At 48.0% G+C, this 16,134-nt stretch overlaps 1 protein-coding gene across 1 annotated transcript; it reads left to right on the forward strand.

Annotated features, from left to right (window-relative positions):
• Positions 1–11,322: 11,322 nt before the first annotated feature.
• Positions 11,323–13,659, forward strand: LOC133896902 (uncharacterized). Its single transcript, XM_062337537.1, has one exon. The coding sequence runs from the start codon at positions 11,323–11,325 to the stop codon at positions 13,657–13,659; it is 2,337 nt and encodes a 778-aa protein (XP_062193521.1).
• The last annotated feature ends 2,475 nt before the right edge of the window (positions 13,660–16,134 follow it).

Genomic DNA, 16,134 nt, shown 5'->3' on the forward strand with positions numbered 1-16,134 from the left:
CGAGTATCTCGCCGTTTGGAGTAGATAGTCATACCGACCCGGGTCGAGTAACCTCAACTACTATGTAAGGTCCTACCCACTTAGACGATAACTTGAGGTGCTGGGTCTTCTGCACCTTCCGTAGGACAAGGTCCCCAGCAGCGAGTTGCCTGGGTTGAATTTTTTGGCTTTGATATTTACACAACGTCTGCTGATACTTAGCTGCTCGAATAGATGTTCGATCTCAGTACTCCTCGAGTAAATTTATGTCATCCACTCGTAAGTGCACCTGCCCATCTTCAGAGTAACTTTCCACTCGAGGTGATCCGAACTGCAACTCAATCGGGAGCACCACTTCCACTCCATAAAACAAGAAGAAAGGAGTTTCACCAGTGTCCCTATTAGTCGACGTACAAACGGCCCATAGTACCGAGGGAAGCTCTTTTACCCAGCATTTCAAGTAAGCCTTTAGCCTGTCAAAGACCCTAGTTTTGATACCCTACAAGACTATACCATTAGCACGCTCAACTTGATCATTACTCTGCGGGTGAGCTACTGAGGTGCAACAAGTTTTAATGCCGAATTCTTCACAAAATACAATAAAGGTTCCGCTTCTGAACTGACTACCGTTATCCGTAATTATCCGATGCGGAATGCCGAATCGAGTAATTATGCTCCTCATGAACTTCTTGGCTACTTTTTGCGATTATTTTTCCTACGAGTTCAGCCTCTATCCACTTTGTCAACGTGTTGATAGCCACGAATAGGAACTTGTAACCACCTTGGGCCCTTGGAAATGCTCTCAGGATATCCAAGACCCAGATGGAGAAAGGCCAAGAAAGAGGGATTGTTTGCAGAGCTTGGGCTAGTCGAGTGGTTTGCCTTCCAAAAAATTGGCAACTTCCGCACTTTTTGACCAGCTCGGAAGCATCCTGGAGGGTAGTGGGCCAATAGAATCCCTGGCGAAAAATTTTTCCGACCAAGGTGCGAGAAGACACGTGATTACCAGACATGCCTCCATGGATATCAAGCAATATTCTATTGCCCTCTTCCTGAGTGATGCGCTTCATCAAGATTCTGTTACTCCCCTTTTTGTAGAGCTTGCCATCTACCAAAATGTAGAGCTTGGATTTACGAGCAATTTTCTCTGCAGACACATCATCATCAGGGATGTCTCGCCCCTCGAGGTAGACTTGGTACGGAGTCATCCAAGTCAAGTTGTGTTCGAGTAGTGCAGCATGCGTGTCTGTGGGTTCTGCCTCGCTGATCTGACCAAACTGTTGGTCAGGTTGAACAGCATCCATGCGCCGACCTGTCAGGACAGATGGTTTAAGAAGTTTCTCAACGAAGACCCCTATGGGTATTGGTGCTCGAGAAGAAGCGAGTCTAGCAAGTTCATCCGCACTAGAGTTATCACTCCTTCTGATATGCGTCACTTCTAGCCCTTCAAACTTTTTCTCAAGCTTTCGCACCTCGAGTAAGTAAGCCACCATGTTGTCGTCCAAGCACTGGTACTCCTTTTGAACTTGGTTTACGACTAGCTGTGAGTCCCCTTTCAAAAGAAGTCGTTTAATCCTAAGCGATGTAGCTATGCGGAGCCCGTTTACGGATCCTTCATATTCTGCAACATTATTAGAGGCTTTAAAGTCTAACTGAATAACGTACCTGAGTTCATCGCCCGTTGGATGTTTGAGCACAATGCCAGCCCCCGAGCCCTAGAGCGTAAGTGATCCATCGAAAAAGAGCGTCCAGTGATCTTCGACCATGTTTGGCCTTTTTTCATTAACGCTTGTCCATTCGGCGATGAAATCTGCTAACACTCCAGATTTCACGCTTGTGCCTGGTGTGTAGCTTACACCGAACTCATTTAGTTCTACCGCCCATTGCGCGATTCGTTCAGTAGCTTCCTGATTGTGTATTACATCCTTCAACGGATACATCGTTATGACCATGATCCTGTGCGCTTGAAAGTAGTACCGTAATTTCCGGGAAGACATCAAGACTGCATATATTAGCTTCTGTACTTGCGGGTATTGTAGCTTAGCATCATGTAGAACCTCGCTCACGTAATAAACAGGTTTTTGGACCTTGGCCTTTTTCTCAGCGCATTCCCGTTCGACCGCCAGTACCGTGTGTACGACTTGTTGGGTAGCTGCAATATACAAAAAGAGCTCATCTTTCTCGTTAGGTGGTGTAAGAATCAATGGGGAAGATAAGTACCTTTTATGTGTTGGAAGGCGTGTTCCGCTTCTTCTGTCCTCTCTAATCAGTCATGTTTCTTCAACAACCTGAAGAAAGTCATTCCTCGCTTGCCTATCCTAGAGATGAACCGACTAAGAGCAGCGATGCAACCTGTCAGTTTCTAAACCTCCTTCAGTGTTTGAGGTGACTGCATCTGGTTGAGAGCATGAATTTTGCATGGGTTGGCCTCAATGCCTCGACTTGACACCAGGAAGCTGAGAAGCTTGCCAGACGGCACACCGAACGTGCACTTTTTGGGATTGAGCATCATGTGATACTTCCTGAGGTTGTAGAATGTTTCTGAGAGATTGTCAACCAATGCGTTTCTGGTTTTCGACTTGACTAGAACATCATCGACATATGCTTCTACATTGCGCCCAATTTGGGATTGTAGACAGTTTTGAATACACCTTTGATATGTAGCACCAATGTTTTTTAAACCAAAAGGCATATATACATAACAAAATACACCGAAGGGAGTAGTAAAAGCTGTTTTCTCCTCATCCTCTAATCCCATGCTAATTTGGTGATACCCTGAATAGGCATCTAGAAAACATAGCAATTCACAGCCTGCTATAGAGTCAATGATTTGGTCGATGCACTGGAGGGGAAAAGGATCCTTGGGGCAAGCTTTGTTGAGGTCGGTGAAGTTAACGCACATTCTTTATCTGCCATTGGCCTTCTTGATGAGGACGGGGTTCGCGAGCCACGTAGGATGACACACTTCTTGAATGAAGCCCGCCTTTAGGAGTTTATCAACCTCCTCCTGGATGGCCTGCTTCCTATCTTCCCCAAATCTTTGCTAGTTCTGCACCACATGTTTGGCACCGGGTTTAATAGCTAGTTAATGCTCAATCACCTCCCTGGGGACCCCAGGCATATCGGACGGTTGCCATACGAACACGTCTTGGTTTGCTTGGAGGAAGGTGACGAGCTCGAGTTCTTATTTGGGGTCAAGATTGGCCCCGATCTTAACCATCTTAGATCATTCAGATGGGTCGAGGGTCATTGCCTTGGCGCAACCCCCAGTCTTCTTATTGTTGACGCCATCGTTGATCTTGCCTTTGGCGTCGTCGGACTCAAAGGTGCTAGCAAGACTTACGAGCCTGGAGTTTTTTGCCTCAATGATATCTTGGTGCCTTTGACGCTTAAAATTTGCGTCCTTAGGGATGATAGCCACTCGACCGAAGTGTTCGATCATATCTAGACTTTGCCTATCGCATTTGACCGCTGTGCGCTGATCCCCTTTAACTAAAATGGCCCCCTTAGGACCCAGGATATTGAGCATTTGGTAAGCATAGTGAACCACCGCCATGAACTTGCCCAGCATTGGGTGGCCTAGAATCACATTGTACGCCATCCCAAAGTTCATGACATCAAAGGTCAGCTTTTCTGTGCGAAAATTGTTGGCCATGCCAAATGTGACCGGCAACTCAATCCGACCGAGAGGCTTGGTCGATGAGTTGGGAGTTATGCCATGCAAAGGCTTGACTCCTATTTTAAGCTCTGATATCTGAATTCCCATCTTTTCCAAGATTTTGGAGAAAATGAGGATGAGTGAACTACCACCATTGACCAGAGTTCTGGAAGCTTTGACGTTGAGTATGGTCGGCTGAACCACGACCGGGTATCGACCCCCGACCAGGATGTGGTATCGCGACCGGATGATCGGTTTGACCAAAGGTGATCGACTTTTTGACCACCTAAGATACTGAGTGGGCCCAGTTAGAGCCAAGTTGACTTCTCGCTCGACCGCCTTGTACTGCCTTTTGGACTCGTACATGGCGGATCCTCTGAAGATGTGTGCCAAGCTATGGTCTGCCTCATGGAACTGGGGCTCGCTGTCCTCAATGTTCGACTTAGCCTGCTTATTGCCATGCTCAATGTTCGCCTTGATCTTTTCATCAAGCTTCTTCTTGAACACATAGCACTCGTCGAAGTCGTGCCAGTTATCCAATGGATGGGACACCACTTCCCGCCACCTCGATTGAGGGCTTTGTTGTCCCCAGTGTTGTGCGATTTGTTCCTGTCAACCACAGCTATGGTCGTATCGGGTCCCTTGCGCTTGTCACCGAGTTTGGTTTTCTTTCCTCCACTCTTCGAGGAATCGGGTTTGTCCTTGCTAGATTGAAGTTTTTAGCGCGCACCTGCACTTCTGCTCATTTTGCGCACTTGTTGGCTTACTCAAAAAGCTCTTTGACCGTACGAATCTTCCGAGTAGCCATTTTTCCATGCAGATCTGTTTCCTGAACACCTCATTTGAAGGTGATGATTACAAACTCATCGGAGATGTCCGAGATCGTGTTACACTTGTCGTTGAACCGACAGATAAAATCTTGAAGAGATTCATTATCGCCTTGGTGTAGCTGGTGGAGATCGTTCTCCGTCCTTGGGTGCTCGAATGTACCTTGGAAATTGGCTATGAACTGAGCCTTGAGTTCCGCCCATGAACTAATCGAGTTGGGTGGCAAGTTTAGCAACTAGGACCTTGCGGGTCCATCGAGGGCGGTTAACAGGTAATTGGCCATTACTCAATTGTCACCACCTGCTGCTCGAATAACAGTGGTGTAGATCTGCAATCACTCATTGGGATTGATTTTCCTGTCATATTTCTAGATCAGACCCGCTTTGAACTTCTCAGGTCACAGAATTGATCGAAGTTCGTGTATGAAAGCCTCGCAACCTCCATCGAACTCATCAGGAGGAGGTGGGGGGGACTTTCATGCCTACCTCTTCGAGCAGGGGAGTCATGTCAAACATCCCCGTCCTGTAGATCTGCGGTCATAGTAGCAGCGATCATCTTCATAGCATTATTCACGGTGGTTTTTGATCACCGTCCGTAGATCGTGCTGATTGCGAGGAATACGATTCCTCAGGTCTTCCTGATTTCCACGCCTATGGATGGGGCAGCTATTATTTGGACCACATTGTCATGTTCGGGCTCGACCACCTAAGCTTCCCATCTGAGATTGCCCTACTCGAGAGCGTTCCCGCCCATAGCTCCTCAAGCCGGGACCATACCGACTGGGGTGCCTGGAATTCCTGGGATTATTTGGTCGAGCAACTTGGATCTTAGCTGCATCGAGTAGGGTCTTGACTTGATTGACCATAGGAGTTAGCGGATTCGCCGGATCTTACTCTGGAAGGGATTGAAGGATCAGATGCGCTCCTCGTATGTTAGCGTCCGAAGTATTGAACACGTCGTTGCCAAGGCTCGGTGGCAGTCGAGCCGATGAGACTTCATGGTGACTGTTTGGAGGGAGCTTCTCCCTCGAGCCGTGAGTCATCATGGACAGAGGCGTACCCATCGGAAGTCACATGGAGAGGCCAGGAGAAACTACGCAGCAGAAGATTAAAACCTTAACAACAACAAAAGGAGAGTGGAGTCATATGCCCTTAGGCTCCACCTCAAAAAGCTATACCTTTGACCCTGGCTCGTAGCCGACAAACAGCATGGGTTTGCTCCTGTCCTCCAACTTCTTCATGTTCAGCTGCATCACCTTCATATGTGCCACACATCTGAAGACACGAAGGAAATGAATGGATGATTTCTTGCCGTACCAAGCTTCAAATGGGGTCTTGTTAGAGACGCTCTTCATCGGCACATGATTCAGAAGGAAGATAGTCATGGAGACATCTTCTCCCCAGAATTTCCTAGAAGTCCCTTCGATTTTAGCATACTTCTAGACATTCCCAGCACAATTTTGTTGCGGCGCTCAACCACACCGTTCTGTTGCAGGGAATATGACGCAGTGAGCTGACATTGCACACCCATTTATGTGCAGTGTTCCATGAACTCCTAGGCCATGAACTCGTCGCCGTGGTCTGTGCGGAGCGTGCCGAACTTCTAGCCAGAGTCCACTTCGGCGAGTGCTTAAAACTTCTTGATTATGGTTGAAGCTTGGTCTTTCATGGTGAGCAACGTGAGCCACTGGTATCGGCTCAGGTCATCCACGAGGAGTAGGAAGTAGTGCTTCCCGCTCGGAGTTGCTAGTGTGATGGGGCCACAGATGTCACCGTGAATGAGCTCGAGTTTCTGTTCATCTCAGAATCGTGCCTGGCCAGGGAATGATGCTCAATGATGTTTCCCTACCAAACATCCATCACACAGATGCTCAACATCATCGATCGTCGGAAGACCTCGGACCATGTTCCATCATGCGAGTTGCTGGAGTCCACCAAATCCGAGATGACCAAATCGGGCATGCCATCACCATCATCATCATCACTTCGAGCAGAGAGACAAACCAGCTCCGCAATGTTGAGATTCGACACATAAAGGCATGAGACTGAGCATTTCACCTTAGCAAGCAGTTCACGCCGAGGATCTCAAATGTGCAGAATTCCATTGTCGATGATGATTTGGTAGCCGGCCTCGTCGAGTTGGCTGAGGCTCACAATGTTTGCGGTGAGACATGGGATGTAGTACACGCACGCTAGTGAGCGATGTTTGCCATTCTTGCACACGAATAGGATCACTCCATGCCCATGAATGTCCACAACGGAGCCATCCTCGAACCGCACAGTGCCATGGATGCCAATGTCATGCTCGGAGAAGGCTTCGTGGGAACCCATCATATGATTCATCGCTCCGGTGTCCAGTACCCACATTGCATGGTCACGCTCACCTTTTGGTCCAAGATGAGCAAACACCTTCGCCTCATCCACACGAAGATGTCCATTGCCTGGAGACTAGTGTTCGATCGTCGTCGTTGCCATTAGCAGCGACTACTCGTCGTACTCTACTTGAGCCACATGTGCCTGCTTGCGATTCCTTGGCTTGCTGCGGCATTCTTTTGCCAAATGGCCATACTTGCCACAACTCTGACACTTGTGAATGGGAGCTTCCCAATTAGGGCCCGCGCTAGAGTCTCAGCCTCCATTGGATCGCCCCATCCTCTAGTGCACTATTTACCGCGTCTACCTCCTCCGGTACTAGTTTGATCTCCATTTTCCTCGCGCTTATTCATGCGCGCAAGCCATTCTTCTTTGGTGAGGAGAAGTCGCTCCCCCTTCTCTCCACCACTTCCTAGTCAGTACCGCTGCTCGACAGCTCTCAGATGGCCAGTGACTTCTTCCATTGAGTGCATGTTGAGATCCAACAATGTCTCGATGGACATGGCCACTTGCGCAAGCCATTCTGGACCACCTGCAGAAACTTCTTCACAACCTCACCATTGGTTATGTCATCGCCAAGGACGTGGAGATTGTTGGCGAGGTCGGTGATTCACATCGAGAAGTCATTGATGGACTTGCCCTCCTTGAGAGCGATTTCCCTAAACTCTCAGTGGAGCTTTAGTGCATTGGCCTCATGCATGCGCTACACGCCGACACGCATCATCTTCACTGGGCCTCCCACGCTGCCTTCGCCGTATCCTTCACCACCAGTGTTGGCAACATCTCCTACGGGACCGCACAGAGTATAGCAGACAGCGACAACCAATCCTCGCGAAAGTCACCTTCGCCGGTCTCGATGACCACCTAGAGCCCTTGGGCTTGGAGATTCACCCGCATCACCAGCGATCACTCTTGATAGTTGGTGTTGGTGAGCATCGGGTACACGACCATGCCAAATGCCTCCCTCACAACACGTTGCACCACCAGATCATGCCCTCCTTCATTGCAATGTCACAGATGACGCGGTGCAGATGATGGCGATTGACGACGGCTACGACGTGGGGGCATCTGAGACTACGCATCGGATGGAGCCCGTGATGACATCGCAATATCCCGGTGATTGAGAACGATGCTCTGATACCAATTGTTGGGAAACAACCAATTGGAGCGCCCGATCAATCGCCCGGCGCCAGCTGAAATCGCCGCTCCACGCTCACTGAAGTCTAAACTTTTCCGGCATAACAAGCTACACTACTGTTCATAAGGCTTCTTTAGTGTTTTGTGCTGCAATTGTTGTAGCGATTTTCTCCGACTTTTATTGCTTAAATAGAAAATGTAAAACTCGACCACGATTACATAATGGACCACGTTAACACTCCATCCCGTTTTCTAGCTATGCCATCCCACAACTCAGAATCATGAAGCGTTGGAGTCGGTCCAAACCCTGACGAAAATATCGGATAGATAAACAACAGACTCTGTGACTTAGGATTCTAACTGACTCCCTAACCTATTGGACTGAAAAAAAAAAAGATAAGCAAAACATGCAGGAATTAGCATAACATATTTGGCCCAATCTCACCCTTGACTTTGTTATATCTTCTCACGTTGATGTTGAAACATCCATCTAACAGTATTGGTATACTTTCAAAAAACAACAACTGAAAATTTTAAGACCAAGTTACTCTCCTACTCCTCTGTTTTAGAAGCAATCTTGGGTCTCAGATTTTCAATTTTTGCCTACAGCTATTTACAAGTGGCTGATAGTTTTAGTATCTTTGGTAGTATTTTTCTCGAGTGGCCGACAGTTTTTCTAGTATAGTTTGTCTATTTCCTTGCAGTAATTATAAAATACCAACAACATAATTACGTAAAAACTTATTGCTCACAGTATGGTACATACTCAACCAAAACTACTAGTACAAACTGTTGGCCACTTGCAAATAATAACCATAAAAAAATGTTGATCTTGTAGTGATCTCTGTTATATTCCTGCTCTGGGTCCTGTCATGAATGAAAAAGGATAACAATAGTCAAGTAGCTAGGTTCAAATACGACACCGTTGGATATAGTCCAAAACAAAGGTTTCCTGGAGAAACTGCAGAACGCTTCCTGAAGATTCCTCTATGTCCAACTTAGTTAAAGATTAGTTACTTCCCATTTCGAGGGAAGAGATAGATAAATAGCAACATCTTTGCAGACACAAATCAGATTGTGCATGCTACGGCAACCATTAATTAGAAATATATCCGGATGCTTGTCCCAATGGCATCTGTAAATCATGGATACACAATTGATGCAAATAATAATTAGCAAGAAACTGATGAAACACTCACGAGTCTAGCTGCATCCATCTCACCGTATAGAGGCTGGAACGATTTTACCGTTATCGAAGAGCATTCACGAGTCTGATTCATTCGGAGTAGGTGAAGACCAGATGTGGCCGGACGGCTTGACCACACCACAATGGGCTACGCACTGCTCATTTCTCTTATGTTTCCCAGTTAGTTCAGCATTCCTGTCTTTGTCTTCCAAAGAAGTCATAATCTGAAAGTTAATGTACTAGTTAACCACATAAACTGTATAACTAAGTTCGCAAAAGAAAAAAAAAAGAAACTGTCGAGCGACATATGAAGTTATGAACTGGTCACGCCTCTGCTGTTAACTTTAAAGGTGATAAACTAATAGCACTAATAGCCAGTGTTTATCTCGAATGAATTAATGTATTACTGGCAATAAGGTAGTATTGACTGCTTAATTAATCTTGAAATCTAGACAATTTCAGTGTTACAGCATTAAGTCACTAGCTTACCTCCTGGTTTTTTTCTGCAAGGCTAACATGAACTAAACATATATTATTGCTACCAGAAAGTGTCGCACACTAACAAATTATTTTGCAGTAGTTCTGCTTGTTTTTCTGGAATAATTTGCATCCCTTGTAAGCTTAGACAAAATGTTGTGGGCTCTCGCACTGTTATTTTAAAATCAAGTTGCATTACTAGTTTTCCATTTGTTGGCCTACATGAGTCTATATCTTCAGTATTGAGTCTCCACGGCTACTTCTTTGGATTGTTTCTATTGTTATCACTCGTGGCCTAAAAAGATTCCACTTTTTTCAGAGTTCAGGCAATTGTTTATTGTATTCTAACTCAAGTCTCATAAGTAGATGAAGTTGCGCTGAGATAAAAGAAAAGAATCGTACTGGAAAATTCACATAAATACCGACCAAATCATGTTTTTTTTTCTTCTGTTTAGACATTTTCTAAATATTTTATTATTCTACCGTGGCCCAACCTTTTTTGAAACTAAACCATTTTGGTCACTCTGTGGCCTTCGCGTGGATAAATGGGCTACCACAAGAAATTTTTTAAATAAGTTGGGCCAAGGTCTATTAATATTTTTTTATTCAAAAGATTTAAAAGGTCCAGTCTAATCCTCTTCCAAATACAATATCTCCTCTGAAGATGAGTCTCTTACTTCCAATGATGATGTTGCGACTGACTATAATTTGGAGTAATTGATTCACATGGATTATTTTGAGCACTTAAATTTAAAACGTTGATCTTTTTTGTTTGCGTGAGCCCGTTTAGTGTCATTCATGTCCTGTTTTTGCATGATGATTTGGTGCAAAAACGTAATTTTGGACAACCTATCTTTGCTATATTTCGAGTTAATAGTAAAGTCACAATTTATCTAATTTTAGAGTGGCCCAAACATATTTAAGGTTGGTAGTGTTATGCATTTAAATACCTCTGTACTATTAATAAAGCTATTGCTGGCGGATCGGGATCCTATGTGCAGAGAGGCTACTGTATGTACAGTAGAATGCATTTATATCTGATCTGAGCCCGTGGATGCATCAGATTCGTATGCTACAGTGCCTCTATAGTACCTCGCTACAGTACCGACTACGCATGAAACCAGGTTACTGTTGCTACACCATATATGATTAACTGATGTATATCACTGTAGCGCCAGACTTATTTTACTGTAGAAACAGTGATCCTCTACATTAATGATGTATTAATGCAGAGAATCCGGGTCCATCGCTGGCAGGCTTTTTCTTCGGCCGTGCGATGGTGGGTGTCAGAAGCGCCCCACCACGGTCCTTGGCTTCGTCGTTCGTCAAAGTGAAAAAGCAAACACAAACCAAAGTAAGCACACGGAGACCCCATGGTTCCTGAAACACACGCCAAGTATGGTGGAGCAATCGTCATCTTCGCGTGTCCCTTGGATATGAAGAGTGTACAAAAGAAGCTGAACAACGTGCCTGTGAGACTGTGACCTTGTGACATGTCACATAGGATCCTCTCTTTTACATGCACATGTATGCCTCTTGCTTGTGACATCGATCTGAATAGCTGATAGGTACAGCTAGCTTGTCGCATCCACCAGACCACACATGCATGCAGATTTGCTATAGGCTATAGCTATACAACACAAGGTTAAAGAAGACTACGAAGAAGAGGAAGGAGGAGGAAGACGATGCGCTGCAACGACATCTACTCGAGAAACTCGACAGTGTACCAGTTCTGCCACGGCGAGTCTTCCCGGCCATGGTTCGTTTACGCCCTGGAGGCGCCCAACGGCCACAAGGCGGAGGCCGCCATCTTCCTCGCGTCGGCCATCATGTTTGTCCTCGGCGTCCTCCTCTTGGGCCTCAGCCTCTTCGGTCGCCTCTCCGGACGAGCCGCCCTCAACCACACCGTCCGCGTCTTCCTCTACGCGTCCTTCGCCCTCTTCCTCCCTCTCATGTCCTACATGTTCTCCCAGGCAAAGGACGAGGCCAAGCTGCAGCAGCTCAGTGACGGCGACCGGCGCCTGCCCTTCCGCGCCCAAGTCATCCTCATCTGGATGCTCCTCGTCGAGCTTCTGCGCAAGAAGGTGGATGTCATCCTCGCTGGCATGAGCTCGTCTCCGCTGCAAGCCGTCCTCCTCCAGCAGACTCTATGGGACGCCATTGATCAGATGGTCCGCGTCGCGTGGATCGGCTACCTCATATACTCGTACGTGCACGGGTTCCGGAAGCCGGGATTCACGATCCTCTGGGTGCTCACCCTCGTCAAGGCCGCCCAGAGGGTCGCCGCCGTGGAGCTCGCAAAGCGTTCCTTCGCTGTTGGCAAGAATGTACACCTCGTTGTGGGTTACACCACCCAGATGATGGAAGAAGAGATCAGAGACGAGCAAGAGAGTGGCACCGTGCTTCTGAAGAAGTGTTGGTACGCGGTCATGGGGGAGGAGAGGCTCAAGAGGAAAGCGGGACCCGAAGGCTACCGAGTGAAGCTACCGGAGTCGGACGAGAAGAAGTACCACATCACCGTCCGCGACATATGGGATCTGGCCGAAGGCGGTGATGGCAAGCCAGCCGACCGCTTGCTTAATGACCAGCCGAAACTGAAAGATCTCTGCCTCGCCTTTGCGCTGTTCAAGCTGCTGCACGCGAGATTCGAGAACCTCAAAGTCCACGAGAACGTGGCGGTAAAGAACTGCGACCTCATCTTCCGGGGCCTCGGCATCGACAGAGATGGCGACAACATCAAAGACATTTCCGAGAGGGTGTTCCACGTGATTGAGCTCGAGCTCAACTTCTTCATGGACTACTATCACTCGGTGGTTCCCGTGGTGCTTTCAAGCCCGTGGTTCTTGGTCGGCAACTACATCTTCGTGCTCCTTATCGTGGTGAACCAGTCCATCATGGTTCTATTAATCACCGGCAACGGCCACCTGCTGCCGGTCATAAGCTGCCTCGCCCGCGAGGTCGCCACAATGTCACGCCGGGCGAGCGACCTCTTCAGGTGCCTCGGCCACAAGCTGCTCAAGACTATCATCGTCATGTTCTCGTCCTTCAACATCCTCGTGAGCCTCCTGCTGTTTCTCACGTTTTTGGTCATGGAGGCATGGGAGTTCGTGGTATACGTGCTCTCCGACTGGTACCTGGTGTCCATGCTGTGCGAATATGCGCGTAGGCCCAAGTGGCAGTCATCGCGGCGCGTGCAGAGAGCCTTCGGCGCGCTGCTATGGGTGAAGGGACTCAAGGGAGTAGGGCGAGCACGCGCCGGTGTGCGGTTCAACCAGGTGTGCGTCCTCGACCTCCGCCGGCACAAGTCGTGGGAGATTGCCTCCAAGGTGCTGCAGCACCGGTTCCTTGGCATATCATCGGTGCTCGTTCCAAGGGAGGTGAAGCACGCGGTGTTCGCCTCCCTTAGGGCAAAGAACGGCGGCGAGCCGCTCAGCAACGGGGTGTCCGTGCTGCACCGCCGCGGCTACCTGCAGCTGGTGTGGGCGTGCGAGAGCAAGAGCATCACCGAGGTCATCCTCGTGTGGCACATCGCGACCAGCCTCTTCGAGATGAAGAACTCGACAGCGGAGGCGACAAGGAGCACGGAGGAGACGGTTGCGACGACGCTGTCCAAGTACTGCGCTTACCTAGTGGCGTGTGCGCCGGAGCTCCTCCCGGAGGACCAGGAAGGGTCAAAGGACGTGTACAAGGCCGTGAAGCGCGATCTCCGGAGTGCACTGAGCAGGAAGCAGCGGCAGAGCAAGTCGGAGAGCAGGCTGGAGCGGGTGATGAGGATCGGGGGCCCCAACCCCGAGGCGGCCGCGAACATGGGCGCCGAGCTGGGTAAGCAGCTGGTGGGGGAGTGTGGTTTCGATGGCGACGCGATGCTCGGGTGGGCACTGCTAGCGGAGCTGTGGACCGAGCTGGTCGTCTACGTCGCGCCCTCAGACAATATCGAGGGCCATGCGAAGGCGTTGGCGCAGGGTGGCGAGTTCATCACGCTGCTGTGGGCGCTGACCACCCACGCCGGCTTCACCCGCTAGTACTCCTGCTTCACCTCGTCCTGGGAAACGTTAATCGCTCTGGTAACCGCAAGTTGAGCCCTGCCATCCTTGTGGATGTAAAATATTAATATTGTTTGTTGTTAATTAATATTGCATGAGTCGCATGCTAGACCATGCCTCGCATTATGTACTTTCAGATGTGACAATACACGAGCGGCCCATTGCTTACATGGCATTTAAAAGTTCATCTATTCATAAGAGTTTGCATGTAGTAGTTGAATAATTACTTGTTAGTCGTAAGTGTTTGTAGTTAGTTGCAGTGTATAGGTAAACTTGCAAGTGCTGCGTGTATTTGTTTTCGCATCTCCTATTTATCTGGGGGACTGAATGTAATACCTGAGTTTTGAAAGATGTAGTGTGTAAAGTATAATATAAAAATTATGAAAGAAATGGTGTTTAATTGGCGAAAAGTGGTTTTTCGATCCATAGCTCGGATGAACGATCGGAGACCGCGGATGAGAAGATCTCATCGAAACGAATCCATTTTACTATTCAAATGTCCATTTCGAACATCCTAGAATCTGTAGCTAGTCCAATAAATAGACTCGTAGTTTAAAAAAAAACAGATACAGACCGATTCACTCAAAGTCGCCTATATAAGCCTGGGTCGAGCCACTCCCGACTGGACCCGAGCCCAGACCGCCCGAACCCTAATCCTAGCCCGCCGCCGCCTTCCCTGGCCGCCGCATCGCCGGTGAGCGCGGGCGGAGCCAAGCCGCGTGCCATCCCCCGTTGTCTGTCGCTAGCCGCCGCGTCACTGTCCAGTGCCGCCTCTTGAGTCGCGCCGTGCCGTTAGGCCCATGCCGCCGGCCAGCCACCTTCGCTTCGCCGACCGCCAGCCGCCGCCGTCGCTCTCCGAGCCGCCCGCCGTCGCCAACATTCGGTTCCGCCTAATCGCGCCGCCACCACCTCTCACGCTGCGCATCATGCCACGTCGTGCGCCGTTCGGCCGCCTCCACCGAGTTGCACTGCTGCTCGCTAGTAGGCCGCCAACAGTTGCTGACGTCGGCCTCCTCACCACGTGTTCGGCCGCCATCGTGTGCCTCAGCAGCATTACTGCGCCGCTCAGCAGGGAGAGAAAAAGGAGTAAGGCAAGAGAAGAAGGAAGCAGGAGAAGAAAAGGAAAGAAAGAAAAGAAAAGGGAATAAAGAAAAGAAAAGAGAAAGGAGAAAAGAGGAGAGAAGGGGATTCCTAGGGTTTCGCCGGATCTGTCGTCAGTTCGTGATTCACGCAATGAGGGTAACATAATTGTAATCCCTAAATGCTTATAGATAGTTTGGCGGTTAATTTTGTCATTGGACACGTGATTGGAAGCTTGACCATCTAGCCGCAAGAGTAAATTCGAAGGCTGAAAATGATTGAAGCCAGTTTCGACCGTGATAAAAGCGAAAGTCGTAGGTCCGATCGATAGCTTTCTAATGGTGCTGGTCATGTTTGATGTGGATAATCGATTTATGAGAAAAGTATCGATCCGTTTGATGTCCGATAAGTTTCTGTCGGCACAGCATCTTAGCTATCCATTTTGGCTCAATTAAAGTAAGATGTCGCTTACAGCCATGATGCAAAGTCATAGGAAATTTTCTTAGATGCTCTAGATGTTTTTGGTTGCAATCGTCGGTTAAGCAGAATAAAAGTCACAGCTCGTTCAATGAACAACCCATAACATTGGTTGAGGTAGCGAAAAACGACAGAATCGGGGATTTTAGGATTCAGCTAGAGAGTAGTTCAAACACCCAATGCTTAGTCACGTGGACCTTTTGGGTCAGCTAGCTTCTAAGTACGATCTAGTTCCTTAGGTTTTGGGAGTGTCAGTGCTTACGGCGTGAAGCCGACTTCTCGCCACGGTTAAGGCAAGTGCATGACGAACCTGTGCTTTGGCATGAATTGCTCATTGGTTGTTTTTACTCATTCCTTTCAGTTGTGCGTATTCAATGTTCGAATTTCCCTATGATCATATGATTCAAGTTCAAGAATGTGTGCATATCAGCATTCCAGTTTTCAAGTTGTTCCAATTTGGTTCTGATGTTCAGGTTCCTATGAGTAAGTGCTGGCCCCACTTGCTCGGCTTTACCGGTAAATGCAAAAGAAATTTAGGTCATCCATCTCCGGCGAAAACTAAAAGGTTTTATTGTTGTTTTCAAGAAAAAGAAAAAAACTAAGTATTTTTCGTTCTTTATTGACGCTGTTGATGCGTCTATTCTTTCAGATTCTTACTGTTCTTGCTGAGTGTTTTTACTCACACTTGTGTTTCATTTGGTTTTTAGGTACCTCTGCTCGCGGCATGTTCGGAAGGGGATATAGCATCACGTAGTGGCAAGTGATTACACTTAAATTACATTATAGTTGTATCCATAACTCTTTAATGCCGTACTTGGTTACCTGGGTCAGTTAGCAGCTTGTGGTTGTTTTGGCTGAACGTATCTGGATCCTGAATTGTTTCGGATACTAGTTTTA

Source organism: Phragmites australis, chromosome 17 (assembly GCF_958298935.1).
Source record: "Phragmites australis chromosome 17, lpPhrAust1.1, whole genome shotgun sequence".
Classification (NCBI taxonomy): Eukaryota; Viridiplantae; Streptophyta; class Magnoliopsida; order Poales; family Poaceae; genus Phragmites; species Phragmites australis.

Bases quoted from the DNA above. Each gene is read 5' to 3' on its own strand.
- LOC133896902 (XM_062337537.1), top strand. From the start codon at position 11,323: ATGCGCTGCAACGACATCTACTCGAGAAACTCGACAGTGTACCAGTTC.